The sequence below is a fragment of the Daktulosphaira vitifoliae genome, unplaced genomic scaffold (assembly GCF_025091365.1).
Source record: "Daktulosphaira vitifoliae isolate Bord-2020 unplaced genomic scaffold, ASM2509136v1 Scaffold_3, whole genome shotgun sequence".
Classification (NCBI taxonomy): domain Eukaryota; kingdom Metazoa; phylum Arthropoda; class Insecta; order Hemiptera; family Phylloxeridae; genus Daktulosphaira; species Daktulosphaira vitifoliae.
Window position 1 is genome coordinate 25,475,666 of NW_026099574.1, and position 14,904 is coordinate 25,490,569.

Genomic DNA, 14,904 nt, shown 5'->3' on the forward strand with positions numbered 1-14,904 from the left:
GCAAACCTAATACATCTATTCATTTTTTGAATTATTAAAATAATAATGTACTAATATAAGTGCGTTCGATTAACTTTTATACTTGACTTTATTTTTACTAGATCTTATTCAATGTTAAAAATAAGAGTTTATTACAAAAAATTCAAATGTTTAATAAATATTGATCTTAATTTTATTTTAATATTATAACTAACATAATAATGCAGTTATCTAAGATAAATAAAAAATTATTACATTACTTATTCAAACTCTGAAATAGAAAATTTTAAGTGATTAATTAACCGCTACTCAAGTCTTTTTTTATTATTTGGATACATTAAAAAATTTTAATTTACACGTGCTAATAAGTCAATTTTTAACACGTGGATTAATAATATTGTATTAAGAGGAAATTTCGAAAATGAATCTATAGTAAATAAATAATAATTAAGACGAAAAGCTTTAATATGATATATAAAAAAAATATCAAGACATCCAAACCTCCAAATCCATCCAACTTTGGTTAATATATTTATCAAAAATAAAAATATAAAGTATTTCTAACTTTATTTTAAACATTTTAGTATGCATAAAAACCCATTCACAAAATATTTGAGATTAGTTTTATCTCACGATTCTCTTTCTCTTTTAACCAAATTTTATTTTTAATTATTAAAATTATTTATTTAAATATTTTTAGAGATAAAAACAATCAAATTAAATAAAATGAAAAAAAATTACTTATAAAAATTAGATAGACAATTATATAATCAATTAAATTTTTCATTACATTTATAATTATTTAATTATATTTATAGCTTTAAAAAAACAATAACTACAAAGTAAAAAATAATTAATTTTAGAATATATTTTTTTTCGTAGGTGCTTGTTGTAGCATCTGTAGTTTTACTTGCATACTCAATTCAAGGTTTACCAGTAAATGATGATGCTAATCTAATGACAGAACAGACATTTAACACAACCACACCAGCTCCTGGAGGCATTAAAGGGTGGATTAAAGGAATTAAAAACAAAATTCATGAACATAGTAAAAATTGCCGTCACGGGGGTGTTATTGGATGGTTTAAAAATAAATTAGGTATTAAAGGTACAACAGCCATACCACCATATGATTCATCCACAGTGTATAATAACCAACCAGGCTATCAACCAGGAACAGGTTTGCAACCTAATTCAAATCAACCAGAATCAGGTTTTCAACCTGAAATGGGCTATCTACCTAATTCTAACCAACCTGAAACAGGTTATCTACCTAATTCTAACCAACCTGACACAGGTTATCTACCTAATTCTAACCAGCCTGACACAGGTTATCTACCTGATTCCAATCAACCGGATTCAGGAATTTATCAACCAGACATAAATAACCCAACTCAATTTGAAAACGGAAATAGTTCACCAGATGTCATTAATAATGAAAACACAGACGACTTTGATTTAGAAAGACCAGTGAGCGAAAACGTAAATGAATTTCCAGACTATAACCCCTCAACGCCATCTCCAAATTTGGGTAATGGCGGAGAAGGTATAATAGAAGAGAGATTCGGCAAAATTAAATGAACTTGAACCAAAGAAAATTATTTTTTTAAAAAGTGATAACTAAAGTTCCATATTTGTTTATTTTTTATTGACTTGTAATTATTGACCTATGATGTATACAATATTTCTATTGATTGTGTACTAGNTTAATAGTAATTTTTAAATTATCGTTTCTTTAGATATTAACGTTTATTATAAAATTAAATTTTATTTATAAGTCTTTTACTCGTGCTTTACTGATTATTTTAACTGATATTTATTTAGCTATGTTATGGTTTCCTCATGCTGCATAATAATAAATTTACTTATTTTATTTTTTTGCTATCTTTTATAATAACCATTAAAATTATAATTACTATCATATCATATGAATAATTTTATTGGTATATAAAATACTATACATTTATAAATCTATGGCAAATGATTTAAAAATTCATTGAGCATTCCAACGTAGAATATTAGAAAATTAATCGACTTACATTTTGACTTAATTGACGTTATAGAACATTATATTGAAATGATATATAATTGTTTAATGGTTAATGATTTCAACTACATGGGGTCGTCCACCTTTATCCTAAACTTCCACTTAACACGATCTCCCACATCATCTACGCTCACATAAGCTATCCTCATATCGCATTTAATACATTCCTTCATCTCTTTTTTGGTCTTCTTCTACCTCTCCTTCCTTCAACATTCATTTCTATAACTATTCTTACAGCTTCCGATTCATCTCTCCTCGTAACCATCGAAGTCTATTTTCTCTCATTTTAAAAATAATTAATTTTCAAAATTAAAACCAGACCTTTTTGAAATTATTAGTTTTTTATTTATTAAAGTCATATTTTTAAGTCTAATTAAAGTGTATTTCCAAACATGATTTTCGTTATTTTAGTAACTAAGGAATAATTTTTAAATTCAATTGATAACAGTTTTAATATTATAAAATTTCATTAAAAAGAAAATTATTTAATTTTATATTAGTATAATATAATGTAATTTATCATAAAAATAACAAAATTTGGAATAAGATCAATGAGTAACAATTTCCATATTAATGTTATAATGTCATGTGTTTTACTAAAAGCTGCTTGATATGTTATACAATTTAAAATGTAATAAATATACATGATATTATAAATTGAGTTTATATAGTTATTTCAAACTTTAAGGCTCTTTTGTGAAAACGAGATTATACAAGAAACTTTGAAATTTTAGGTAAGTTAGGTTTAATAGTTGACACTATTAATTACACGCGTTAGTTAACGAGATATTCTAATAAATTGCTTTTTATTGCAAAAAGAAGAATACTGCCCCTAAATTATAGTGACTACAAAAATTTACTAAAAATTAAATATTACTATTTCAATATGTTTCTTGGCTACTATTTATTTTTCTTATTTTATGCTATAAAATAATTTTATTTGGACTTAATTATATATAATTATATATATTATTATAATAATTATGTAAAATATAAATTCCTAATATATTTAAATGAAACTAAAAAATGTGTTACTATATAAAAGGTTAAATTGTATAATTCAAAATTCATTTGTATTTCTAAGAATTAAAATAATGGAATCCTACTCTTTAATTCATCTGAAAGACATTCTCTGAAAAACATTTTTAGTAAACTAATCGTGTCTATCAATTAAATGTTGAAAAATAAAAAAAGAAATTAATTTCTAGTATAAATACTATGTAAGTTTATCAAATAGTTACTAGAAATAAAAAAAAAATTGGAAATAATAAATTCGGTAGTTCAAACACAAATTACTGTTTATGTCTTTTAGTCTCGGTTGAAAAAAATAAACAATAATCGCAAAATAATAATTTTTATTTATATAATCTATTGGAAAAAATTAATTTGTTTCTTATTACAATCAATTTTTTTAATGATATTGGGGAAAGTTATTATGTTTTCCAAAAAGGGCTGGTCTGGCCTAATGAGTAGAAATGCACGTTTCGGAAACGAGGTCCAAGGTTTGATCCTCAGGGTTCCAACTATATTTTTCTTAAGATTTTCTATTTGTGGTGTCTGGTATTTGATACAAGCCAGGTATAATAACTGTCCTGTACATCATAGGCTAAGCCAAGAACAATCTTTGACTTCCTAACATCTGAAAGAGGGCCATCGCCTTCTAAAGCATTTTGAGTACGAGAAATAAGATGTAAAAAGTGAGCATTATGCTTTTCAGAGAAATTATTTAATGTAACAGATATAATTATAACAAAAAATACTGAAAAAAATGTTATGCGAGATATATTTTTTTTATATGAAATATTTTCGATAAATCCAAGGTATTTATAATTTTTAAAATTAGAAAAATATTGTAAACAAGTCTATTTTAAGATCTCGTGATAGATCTTTGTAATGTATGGAATGACGTAAAATTCAGATACGCTCTACATATTATTAATGCATTTAAACAATTAAATTAAAAGTTACACTTGTTGATGATTCTTTACAATACTTGTCAAATAAGTTTCATTATTAATTATTAATGGATTAATTTATGCTTTATTCAATAACAATTCATAATTTGTTAAGATGTTCGATTATGTTATATTTGTGTACTTTGAATCTGACATATCAGGCATTGATTATTTGTTACTTTGGTTATAATAGTTGATCTTGAAGTATTTATTATTATTATGAACTTGAAATGAACTGATCGCTTTATATTTATGAAGTGATAAATTTCACTATCTATAATTTAACAAAAATTAAAGGTCAGCATTAAGCAAGAATTTGTTGATTTTAGATAGTTAAAATAACTATAAAAAATTTTAGTTTGTAATTTTAAATAATTATTACATTTACGTTTAAAGTATTATCTAAAAAACAAATCATTAGTAATATATAATTAAAAATTAAATTAAATTTACAATGATTAAAAATAGGAAATCTTTGTCATTGACCATATTTTTTGGGTTATTTTATTATGAAAATATGTTTTAGAAGCACTTTATATTCATTTATATCGAGTGGTATTTTGACACAAGAATATTTAATTTTATATATATTTATTTATTTTACACACTAACTTCAAACTTCTTTAAATTTAAAAAGACGGTTTTCATCACATCCTTCTATAACTAATTGATATTAGATATAGAATTCCAAGCATAAACTTTAAGTTTTCGTATTAAAGTAAAATTCTATTAAAAAATTTATATTATTTGCATATATTAAACATGTATTAGTAAAAAAAAAAATGCAAAGTTTGGTTAAATCTAATACAAAACACAGCATATCATCATACATAGGTATTTCATTAGACCAAACAGTAAGTAATGAAAATAAAAGCATAGGAAATGGTGGATAGGATAATAAAGGTGATATTATTTTTGATATTAACTAAAAAAGTTTTTTTAATAAAAAATGTCTATCAACTTATAAGGTATATCCTTTAGGGATTATTAAATATGCCGTTAAAGCAAAACGTACCACTTTAAAGTTATTAATTAATTTTTAATCGGACAATGAGTTAAATATTTTATATTATATACATATTTTAATAAAATAAGAGAATTTGATTTTTTTTTTCATATTTACAAACGAATTGTTTTTTAAAAATTTTATATATAATTTGCCAAATATTATAAAATATAATAATGCAATAAGCATTAAAGATTCCATATCATACTTAACAGTTTTTTTATAACTAGAAGTGTTTAGTTATTAAAATAACTAGTAGTTTTTTTAAATAAATTAAAGAAAAAAACTGACGCTCAATAATATAAGCATGTTAGTCATGTTTTATACCTTGTGAAGTCAAGTTAGATTTAATAAAAATCAAGTTAAAAATTACCAGTTACTTTAAACAATAATAATAACTTTTTTATCATTAGTTAAGTTAGCTAGTATAAATTTTTGTTGTCTATATAAAAAGTAATTTGTTTTTTATACTGATTCCAACTATCTATTATAAATTTACTATGTAGTTAAATATCAAGTTAAATGTCTAACTAACTGAACTTCTAACTTCTTAATGCGTTAGTGTCAGACCTTTCTTTATAGTAACCGTTAGATAAATAACACAAAGTGAATAATGAGATGACAAAATAACTGTTGCAAAGACAAGTGTTCAATCAATCATCATTTTTCTTTTTCATTCACTAAGAAAAAATATAAAAATTCTTTTGATTAACTCCGACACAGTTATTTTTAAATATTCTTATAAGAATATAATTTATTAAATAATAATTTAATTTCCCAACTCATTAATATTCTATTTCATGCATAAATTAATCATTTGATATAAGAAAAATTTTTAAAAATTCATTATAAAAAAATAATAATGTTAATAGACACAAGATAAATATAAATATAATAAAGATTTTCTTTAAGATAAGTTACTAAATCTAATTTAATTACTGACAACGCCGAGGCTTTACTTCCATTTTCAATTTTAATAAAAAAGCATCTTAAATTTTAATTTTTTACAATATCTTTAACTTAAATAATTTTTTTTGGGTGACAAAATAATAATTTTCAAAAATATGATTTTAAAATAAAAACAAACTGACTGAACATACAACTGAAAACTATTGTTATTACTTATTTTATGGTGTCTTTAGTATTTTTTTAGAAAAATATAAATAAAAACTAGGATTATTTTTTTGAAATGGTTAAAAAGAATTTAATGTGAAAAAGACATGATTAATAGTAGGTATCAAATTCTGAATATTATATATTATTCTTGAAATTTTTTTGTGGAGTAATAACATCCCGAAAATGATTTTGTTAAATGAGAGACAAAAAAAGACAAGTAATTCAGAAAAAATATGTATTTTCAAAACCTTGTAAGGACTGATAATACAGAAACCAAGTGACTTACAGGACAAGGACAAATTATATTTGTTAAGAGGGTTGATGTCCCATGGCTGACAATATATATGTATCTAGCGAATAAGATTATAATAATAAATGTGTACTTATACATGAGAACTTTTAACTTTTTTAACAATAATTTTTCATTTTTCATTTAGTTGTAGGACATTTTTTTTTGTATATTATAGTTTATACAATGACTAAGTTGTTTACATAAGAAATGACTTATTTTCGCTTGAGTTACATTACACATTTAAAATAAATGTTACAAAAGACTACTTTCAAAAATGTAATGATACATTTAAATAGCGTCATTCTAAATTTCCCAGCTTAAAAAATATTTTTATATCTTATTATACACAATAACTTTGTACATTTTTTGGTGGGATTAGCCCCCAAAGCCTTCCCCAAACTCCACATAGGTTTTATAAAAACATAGAACATTAGGTTAAGTGAAATTTAAGACTTTAGCAGTTTAAAATATATGGGAAAATGATAAGTTTATTGATAATTATTTAAAGCTCTATTTCTAAGTTATAGAATTCTGTGAATACTTTACAAAAACTGATGTGTCACTTTGGAAAAATAAATTTAAAATTTCATTAGAATCTTATAGAAATTAATATTTTTGGAAAAAAAATATTCCCAAAAATATACTTTTTAAAAAAAGTCTGTTGATTGACAATAGTTATATAAAAATTTATATTGATACGACGTCTTAATAGATATTATGGATGTACTTATAGTTGTTGGTTTCATGTTATTACCATAAATTGGATATCACTTATTGTTTATAAAAATTATTTGATAACATATTTGTTATAGTGGTGTACCATATGTATTTAATTTGTATTTTATATTTAACTTTACTTCACTGATATATAATAAAATAATCTTTGAAACTGCTTTTATTAACAAGAATAAAATTATTGTGTTGATATCTCCAATAATTTGACATGCTCTTTCCCGTCTTTGGGAAAAATTTCTGGCACTATGCCTGTTTGTGACATATCACATTATATAACTAAACGAATTAAATTAATAGTACGTATTTTATTATTCATAAATAAATGATACACTGAAACTTTATTATTGCACAAAAATCTAAAGTCTTATTTCTCAAAAGTTTTTAAATTTAATATATAAAAATAAGATTTTTTATTACACTTATGAATTTATAAAACAAAAAATCACAACATAGAAGTGACAAAATGAAACTTAATTTCTACTTTGATCTATATTAAATTTAAAAAAGGTCATTTAAATAAAAAACAATTGAAAAATATAAGTTATAGAATTTAAAAAAGTACAACCTGTATGTAAATACACACTTTTTAGTTTCTAACAAAAAAAAAATCTTGTCATATTAATGAAATAAAAAAAATTCATAATATATCAAACTTACGTGTGCCATCAAAACGAGTTGCGATTGTGTCCAGAAATGTATTCTGAGGGGCCAATAATCCTTTTCTGGCAGGCATTTGTTTATTCTAAAAAAAAAATATATATTTCTATATAAAACTACATATTAATTTATACGTTTCAGTATACAATTGTTGCATGAAAAATGATTGAATTTTAGTAAATTGTTTTTTAAACATAAAAGTTAAATAAAATATATTAGAACTTATAATTAAATAAATAGAAATTTAATAGCTCACAATAATAATTTAAATTAGTAAGTATAAGTCAAGATTCAATTTTTATAAGATATAACTTGAAACTATTCACGTATAATAAGCTTATATATATATAAGCTTATTATATTTGTAATATAATGGTTATATTGAAACATGTGCAATGTTTCAACAGAAGTAAAATATTAAAAATTTTTAAAAAATGTATTACATTAAAACTCAAAAACTCCTAAAATTTGAAGCATTTGATATATAATTTAATTTAACAAATATTTGTTTTTAATTAGGTATCTACATAAAAATTGAATCGAATAATGTGCTCTGTTGTATACAGTTAAATTTGCTATGACAATCATAATGGACATAACTGCTTCTACCTGGATAAATTATCATTTGAAATTTACTGTTATAAAATATAATTGCACATTAAAAAAAAATTATTTCTGTGAATTGCACATCTTACTTAAAATCAAAATTGGTTAATAAATTTAAATAAGAATTGATCAATTTAAATTGGGTTACATATCACACCTGGCCAATGGCTTTTATTATTCGATACTTCTTTCTATATCTTAATGCAACAATTTCATAGATTATTATTTTTTAATGCGTCATTGATTTTTACCACCCTATATCGAAAATATATAATTATAAACGTTACTTTGTATTAATATACTGAATGAATGATTATGTTGCGAATTTATGAGTAATGGTCAAATAGTCTTTTTTTTAAAACCCTAAAAATGTTCATATATTTTTTCAACTACAAATTTGTTAAAACTTTTTCGCTCTTTTAAATGGCAGAACGTTATTCTTTTTTCTTTATTTTCATTTTTATATTACCACTAAAACTGTTATACATCAGCTTGCTGATGTTTTTCTCCGTAATATTAAATACAATTTTTCTTTTGAGGATGTCGCCTAATAAATATATTGCGTTTGTCATGGTTTGATCTATATTTTGTTTCACATACTTTATGATATGTATAGTAGCAATTTTTTATGTTGCATAAAATTCACATATAAAATATTAATACATCATGAACGAATTCATCATCGTCGTCTAATGTTTTTAATATTAAACTTTCAGATTTAAACAACTAAATTTCATAAAAATTCCTCACAAATAATTAAATTATGGAAAATACCAATATGTTGAAATAATTTCAATTAATTTTTTTGCTATTAACAATTTCATTATATCAAGTAATAATAACTCACGACTCGGATCTTAAAGTACAAATTTAAAAAAAAAGAAAAATAAGTTCTGCCGAAAAGTTAAAAATTTAGTCACCAAAATCTAAAAATTATTAACTCTCCTTTTATTTTACGAGGATTATTTTCTTATGCTTAATTATAGTTTTAAAAAAAGTATTATATTGTTTAAGTAGTGGGAGTAAAGGTTTGTTTTTTTTTATTGAGAAACTATCTTTTCACCAGATTATTGCTATCCCATCGTTTAAGATTTTCTAATTGTTTTAATACAACAAGCACAGTTTCCATAAGGCAAAGAGTTTGTTTGACTTTTTTATATCAGAAAACTTTTTCACAGCATAATGAAAATCTTCATTCAAGTATGCCTTATACTAAAAATATAAAATGAAAAAATATATAACACAAAATAGAGACAAAAATCATAAAAATAACAAAAAAGGTTAAATCATTACTTTGCAAAAAGAAAGACTACGATACCTGACTCCGATTAAATAAAATTAAAGAATTCGAAGTTTTTTTTAACTGGAATTATAAACATTTCTAAAAAGCATTAAAAGTAAAATTCTTATTTGATTAGTCGGTGTATAAACACTCAAGACTCACTTAAAGAATTTTCGTCTCGGGTGACTATCCAGTCAGAGCAGTATTAGCAAATATTTAGGTATTTATTTTCAAATTATAAAGTGATAAGCCAAAAAGTCATCAAACAGGAAATATCTAAGAGATTTTTCAAAGAGGCAGAATACCTTAGAATGGTTTCGTAAATACATTTACATAGATAATTTGAACTATTAAAAAGTGAAATAAAAATCAATATTTCAAAAGTATAACAAAATTAAATTCAAATTTCTGTACTGAAATCGAACATTTTCTCGAACCACTTTCCTTTTCTATTGTCTAATTAAAAAAACAGGAGCAGTGGTTTTTATTTACAAAACAGAATATACCAACACATCGGTCTTTTTATTTATTTATAAGACGGAGCAATACAAAACACTTACTTGTTTCTAAATTTGATCGAATCAATTATTATTCCACATGAGAGTGTGAAAACAATAAATCACCGAATAGTTTTCGTTAAAACATAACGAAAATAAATTACGATTGCCGCTGGTCTAATTTGAAGCCGATTTACACGCAAAATGATATTTAGGCATTAACCAATACACGCGAAACTAGCAACTGTGGCATTTTGCTCGTTTAAAGACGATAGAAAAAAGAAGCTTTGCAAAACGCTAATAATAACCATTACAAGTGCACAGCATTCATAAACCGGTCTATTCAAAAAAATTGACGGCAAAACAAATCATCAACAATAATAACGACGCGACGCTAGTTCAATCTGCTAATTCAACACTGTATTACTTTTTAAGAAATGCAAATCTTAATTTTTCATTTTGCAAGACAAGATTCTTATTATATGATTCAACGTTGAAGTATTGATGAATAAAATATATATGATCATGAGTCAAATTTTTTACTCGGTTTTTCTTTTTTTTTTTTTTAACGCTTGTAAAATTCCATTAACACTTTATTGAAACTTTTTTCCATTTTAGTAGAATTTAATTAAATTTTTTGGATATAAAAATCCANGGTGTTTTTTTTTTTTTTTTTTATGTCTGTTGCCACTTTTTCTCAGCTCTCACTAGACCAATTTCTTTAAAAAAATTATTTATTTAAGATATATATAAAAGTGTTAGACTTTCCGGAACACTTTCAAAAGTTAAATTGAAAAAGATAATTTTTTGTGAAAAAGTTCTCATTTTAAATCCTTCCCTGTGGACAGGTAAAGAGTCAGATTTATNTTTAGAAAATATATTCTCGTGTATCACTAACGAATAGCCCTGTAAACAAAAAATGGTATTATTTTTATTGAACTGTAAGGGGGGGGTCTCATTTACGATAAAAGAAAAAGATAAAACTTGACGGTTGCAAAATTTATTTTCATTAAAATTGATCTTCTTTTAAACAACAGGTTATGAGGNTTATATTGATATGTTCATTTTTGAAAAAGTTATGGCAGTTTTAAGTAAAAAAAATTGAAAAAATTTCGAAAATTAGCGATTTTAGCTTCGATGCGAAGCTGAGAAAGTATTGGTTTTACAATGATGTTTTTTTTTTGTGTTTGTTGCCACTTTTTCTCAGCTCTCACTGGACCGATTTCTTTCAAAAATACGTCAAAAGATCACAAATCGTATCTAGTTGGAGACATTACCCTTAAAAATTGAAAAAATTTCCCTCGTTCCCCGTAAATGGGGGAAATATGCAAAAATTACAAATTTAAAAATAGCTAATTTTCGAAATTTTTTCACATTTTCTTAAAACTTCCATAACTTTTTGAAAAATCAACAAATTAAAATAATTTTTTTTTATACTAAAACCTTAGATATTTCCCTTTCATTTTATATTATTTTTTTGAAAATCTAACACTTATTCTGCTAACTGGGGGGGATTTAAAATAGCAATTTTTTTACAAAAACCAACTTTTTCAACTTAATTTTTGAAAATGTTCCGGAAATACTGCGTCCTTTAAACATATATCAAATTAAAGCTTTTTTTATGTACTACAAGATGAAAAAAAAAATTTGTCCCGACGACCTATCTTCTATACGCAAATGGCTACCGTATTCAAAAATATGCTATTCTAACAAATTTTTTTTTTTTTAATTAAACACTATCTACAGATTTGCATCGAAGCGTTTTTTATGATAGTGATTTTAATCACTATCAGATATCATCTAAACTGGACCCAACTATGCCACGACCCTACTGTGCCGCCACCTCACTGTGCTGGGTTTTTTTTTAACGCTTGTAAAATTCCATTAACACTTTATGGAAACTTTTTTCCATTTTAGTGGAATTTAATTAAATTTTTTGGATATAAAAATCCAAAAAAGTTATAATGTTTATTATAAAAAATACTTACTGTGACCAACGGTTACGACTTGACAGTAATCATTTTTAGAAAATATATTCTCGTGTATCACTAACGAATAGCCCTGTAAACAAAAAATGGTATTATTTTTATTGAACTGTAAGGGGGTCTCATTTACGATAAAAGAAAAAGATAAAACTTGACGGTTGCAAAACTTATTTTCATTAAAATTGATCTTCTTTTAAACAACAAGTTATGAGAAAAATCATGTGGTTCAAAATGAGACTAAATTATATTCTTTTTTTTTTAGTGTTCAAAGGTAATCCTATTTTATGTATATGTAAACCGTCTTTCTAAATTTCAGTATACACTACTTTTTAAATAATATTGTATTGAATAATGCACGTATCTAAAATAAATAAATTTACATGATATAGTCTTCTAAATCTTTTAGAATTTACTTGTGTGTGCATTGTATCATGTACATACTACAACATTTTTTAGAGCCTTTTTTTTTTTTAGTTTAAACATACACAGTAATTTTTTAATTATAACTCACGCAAAAAATAAAATAAAACATAGTATAATTTTTTTCTTTCAGAAGTTAATAGTATACTACGCTCTAAATTTCCTGTAAAAATTTAATCCTATCTCTTTTTTCTCTCTTAAAGTTTTATCAACTGTAGTTTATTATATGACAACGTGCGTTTAACCAACTTACAAACTAGAAAATGATTTATCTATCTAAAAAAATTACTAGTCGATAACAACTTTTGGACTAGTATTTTTTAAGATATTAGCACTTTTATACAAGGACGAGAAGAGTAGTGCGATTAAACACCTATAGGTACAAATAAAAAGTTCCACATTTAATATACAGTTATTAAAGTATTGTGATAATAACTTCCAAAATCTAAAATTATTAACGGCTGATAATTTTCTCAGTTCTATAATTTCCTTATTTTTACATGTTTCAATTTTAAAAACTTCAGTAGACACTACATTAAAGGGGACAGAAGAAGGATAGGACAAAATTGTTTTATTTAAATTATAGGTCATAAGATCTGTTAACTTCTGGAAAGAAAAAAATTAGAATATGTTTTATACGTTTAGAGTTATTGCATAAATAATAATTAATCAATCGCCCTGAATATACATTTTTTTAAGTGGATTATTTAAAAAAACAGTATTTTCGATTATTTTATTTATATATCTAAATTTAAATTGTATTCTATTTTAGTTCTACTTGTTGCTTTTGTATTGAGGACGCAAAGTTCTTTAATAGTAACATTAATTTTTTAGAAATGTATACGAAAAAAAAACAAGAAGAAATTCCAGATGTTCTCGCTGTTACAAAGTTAAATAAAAACAAAGAAAAAAAAATACTGAATGGATAACAAATAATAAAGATTGCACCCACAACAAAACAACAATTTTTAATGAACTATTGTAAATGTACTAATAAATGGAAGTGTAATAATTATTATGATTAGAAATAAAATAACAATCGCTAAATTTATATTTAATACTAAGTATTAGTATTTTAAAATATCAACATTGTTACAACGAGGCGGTGGAGTAATGCGATTTATGGAATGCCTAGAGAACAAAAAATAAACGGCACTTCACCTCCAGTTTTTATATTAAAGAGTTAAAACTCCAATATTTTTAAAAGTTGCTATTGACCAGGCATTTTCTTAGATAGATAATTTTCTATTTTGTTAGCTGGTTGAACATGTATTTTTCCATTTTAAAAACTATAGTTAATAAAATTGTTAGGGTCAGAAAGGGGTATAGGAACTACATTTTTTTGGAAGTTATAAAACGTGAGATTTTATTGACTTCCAAAAAGTAATATTATATATTATCATTTTAAAGATATTACATGACTCATAGTTAAAAAAATCACTTAGTAGATATTCCTAGTAAATATTCCACGATGTAGTAACATTCATCACGATATCAGATTAAAAATTACATTTTTTTCTACCCTTTATTTTCGCAATGCATTCTAAAACAACCCGGGGAACTTAAGTATAAGGATACTTCGGGTACATATATTTTTGTACTCTAAGTGAATAATAATAGCCTATGACAAAATGATTCTCGATATTTAACTGATACAAAACACGTATGACAAAAACAAAATGTGAAAATGTTAAGCAGCCAAAAAAAAGTAGTTATTCGAAACCCTACAATTTTCACTACTGTTACTATGATCAAACTCGTTTATTAATCAATCGATTTTTCTTATAGAGTTTATAATAAATCCACTTTATTGTTTCCTTTAAAATTCTTGTATTTTTGTTGTTCTTAAAAAATGAGTTTGATTCTTATACATTACGCGAAGGTCGTTTTTGAAAGATTCGCATTTATTATTTTTTCGCGTTAGTAATTATTATGACTTCGACAATTTGTAACTTGTAAGTATTCTTTTATACTCGGTACATATAGAGTAAGATTGAAAGTAACACCATTATTGGTAATATTATTCTTCAAAATAAATAACTTCATTTATGTAAAACACAATAAAAACGTGCAATTTTTGAATCAATTTACCGGTAGCTATAAAAAAAATAACCTTTTATACTATAAACACCAATAAAATCTGATATTCTTATAATCACTTGTCCATAACTACACATGAGCAAATGGCGATAATGAGGGTTTTTTGTATCACGATTGCCGTTTGGCAATAAAGAACTTTTTACACAGTAATTCCAATACGTCGAATACTCTCGCCAGTTACAGAACATGTCCAATTTTGAAAAAATACAGGGAAAGTTTTTTTTTTT

General features: G+C 24.2%; 2 protein-coding genes across 13 annotated transcripts in view; one reads left to right on the forward strand and one right to left on the reverse strand.

The window, feature by feature from the left end:
• Positions 1-1,686, forward strand: part of LOC126903301 (enamelin-like) — a 2,811-nt gene extending 1,125 nt beyond the window's left edge. Inside the window, exons 2-3 of one of the 3 annotated variants that reach the window (XM_050681427.1) lie at positions 862-1,219; positions 1,253-1,686. In XM_050681427.1, the coding sequence (XP_050537384.1) occupies positions 862-1,219; positions 1,253-1,560 (666 nt within the window). In that variant the 3' untranslated portion in view covers positions 1,561-1,686. Of the gene's footprint in view, positions 1-861 lie in introns of all 3 variants that reach the window. The other 2 variants (XM_050681428.1, XM_050681426.1) reach the window with 2 other exon arrangements.
• LOC126903299 (potassium voltage-gated channel subfamily H member 8) overlaps positions 1-14,904 on the reverse strand; it is a 128,480-nt gene that overhangs the window by 105,212 nt on the left and 8,364 nt on the right. For 6 of the 10 annotated variants that reach the window (XM_050681421.1, XM_050681414.1, XM_050681415.1 and 3 more), the window contains exons 2-3: positions 12,161-12,233; positions 7,788-7,872 (exon numbers count right to left, since the gene is read on the reverse strand). In XM_050681421.1, coding sequence (XP_050537378.1) covers positions 7,788-7,863 — 76 coding nt within the window. In that variant the 5' untranslated portion in view covers positions 7,864-7,872; positions 12,161-12,233. The other 4 variants (XM_050681417.1, XM_050681416.1, XM_050681419.1 and 1 more) reach the window with 4 other exon arrangements.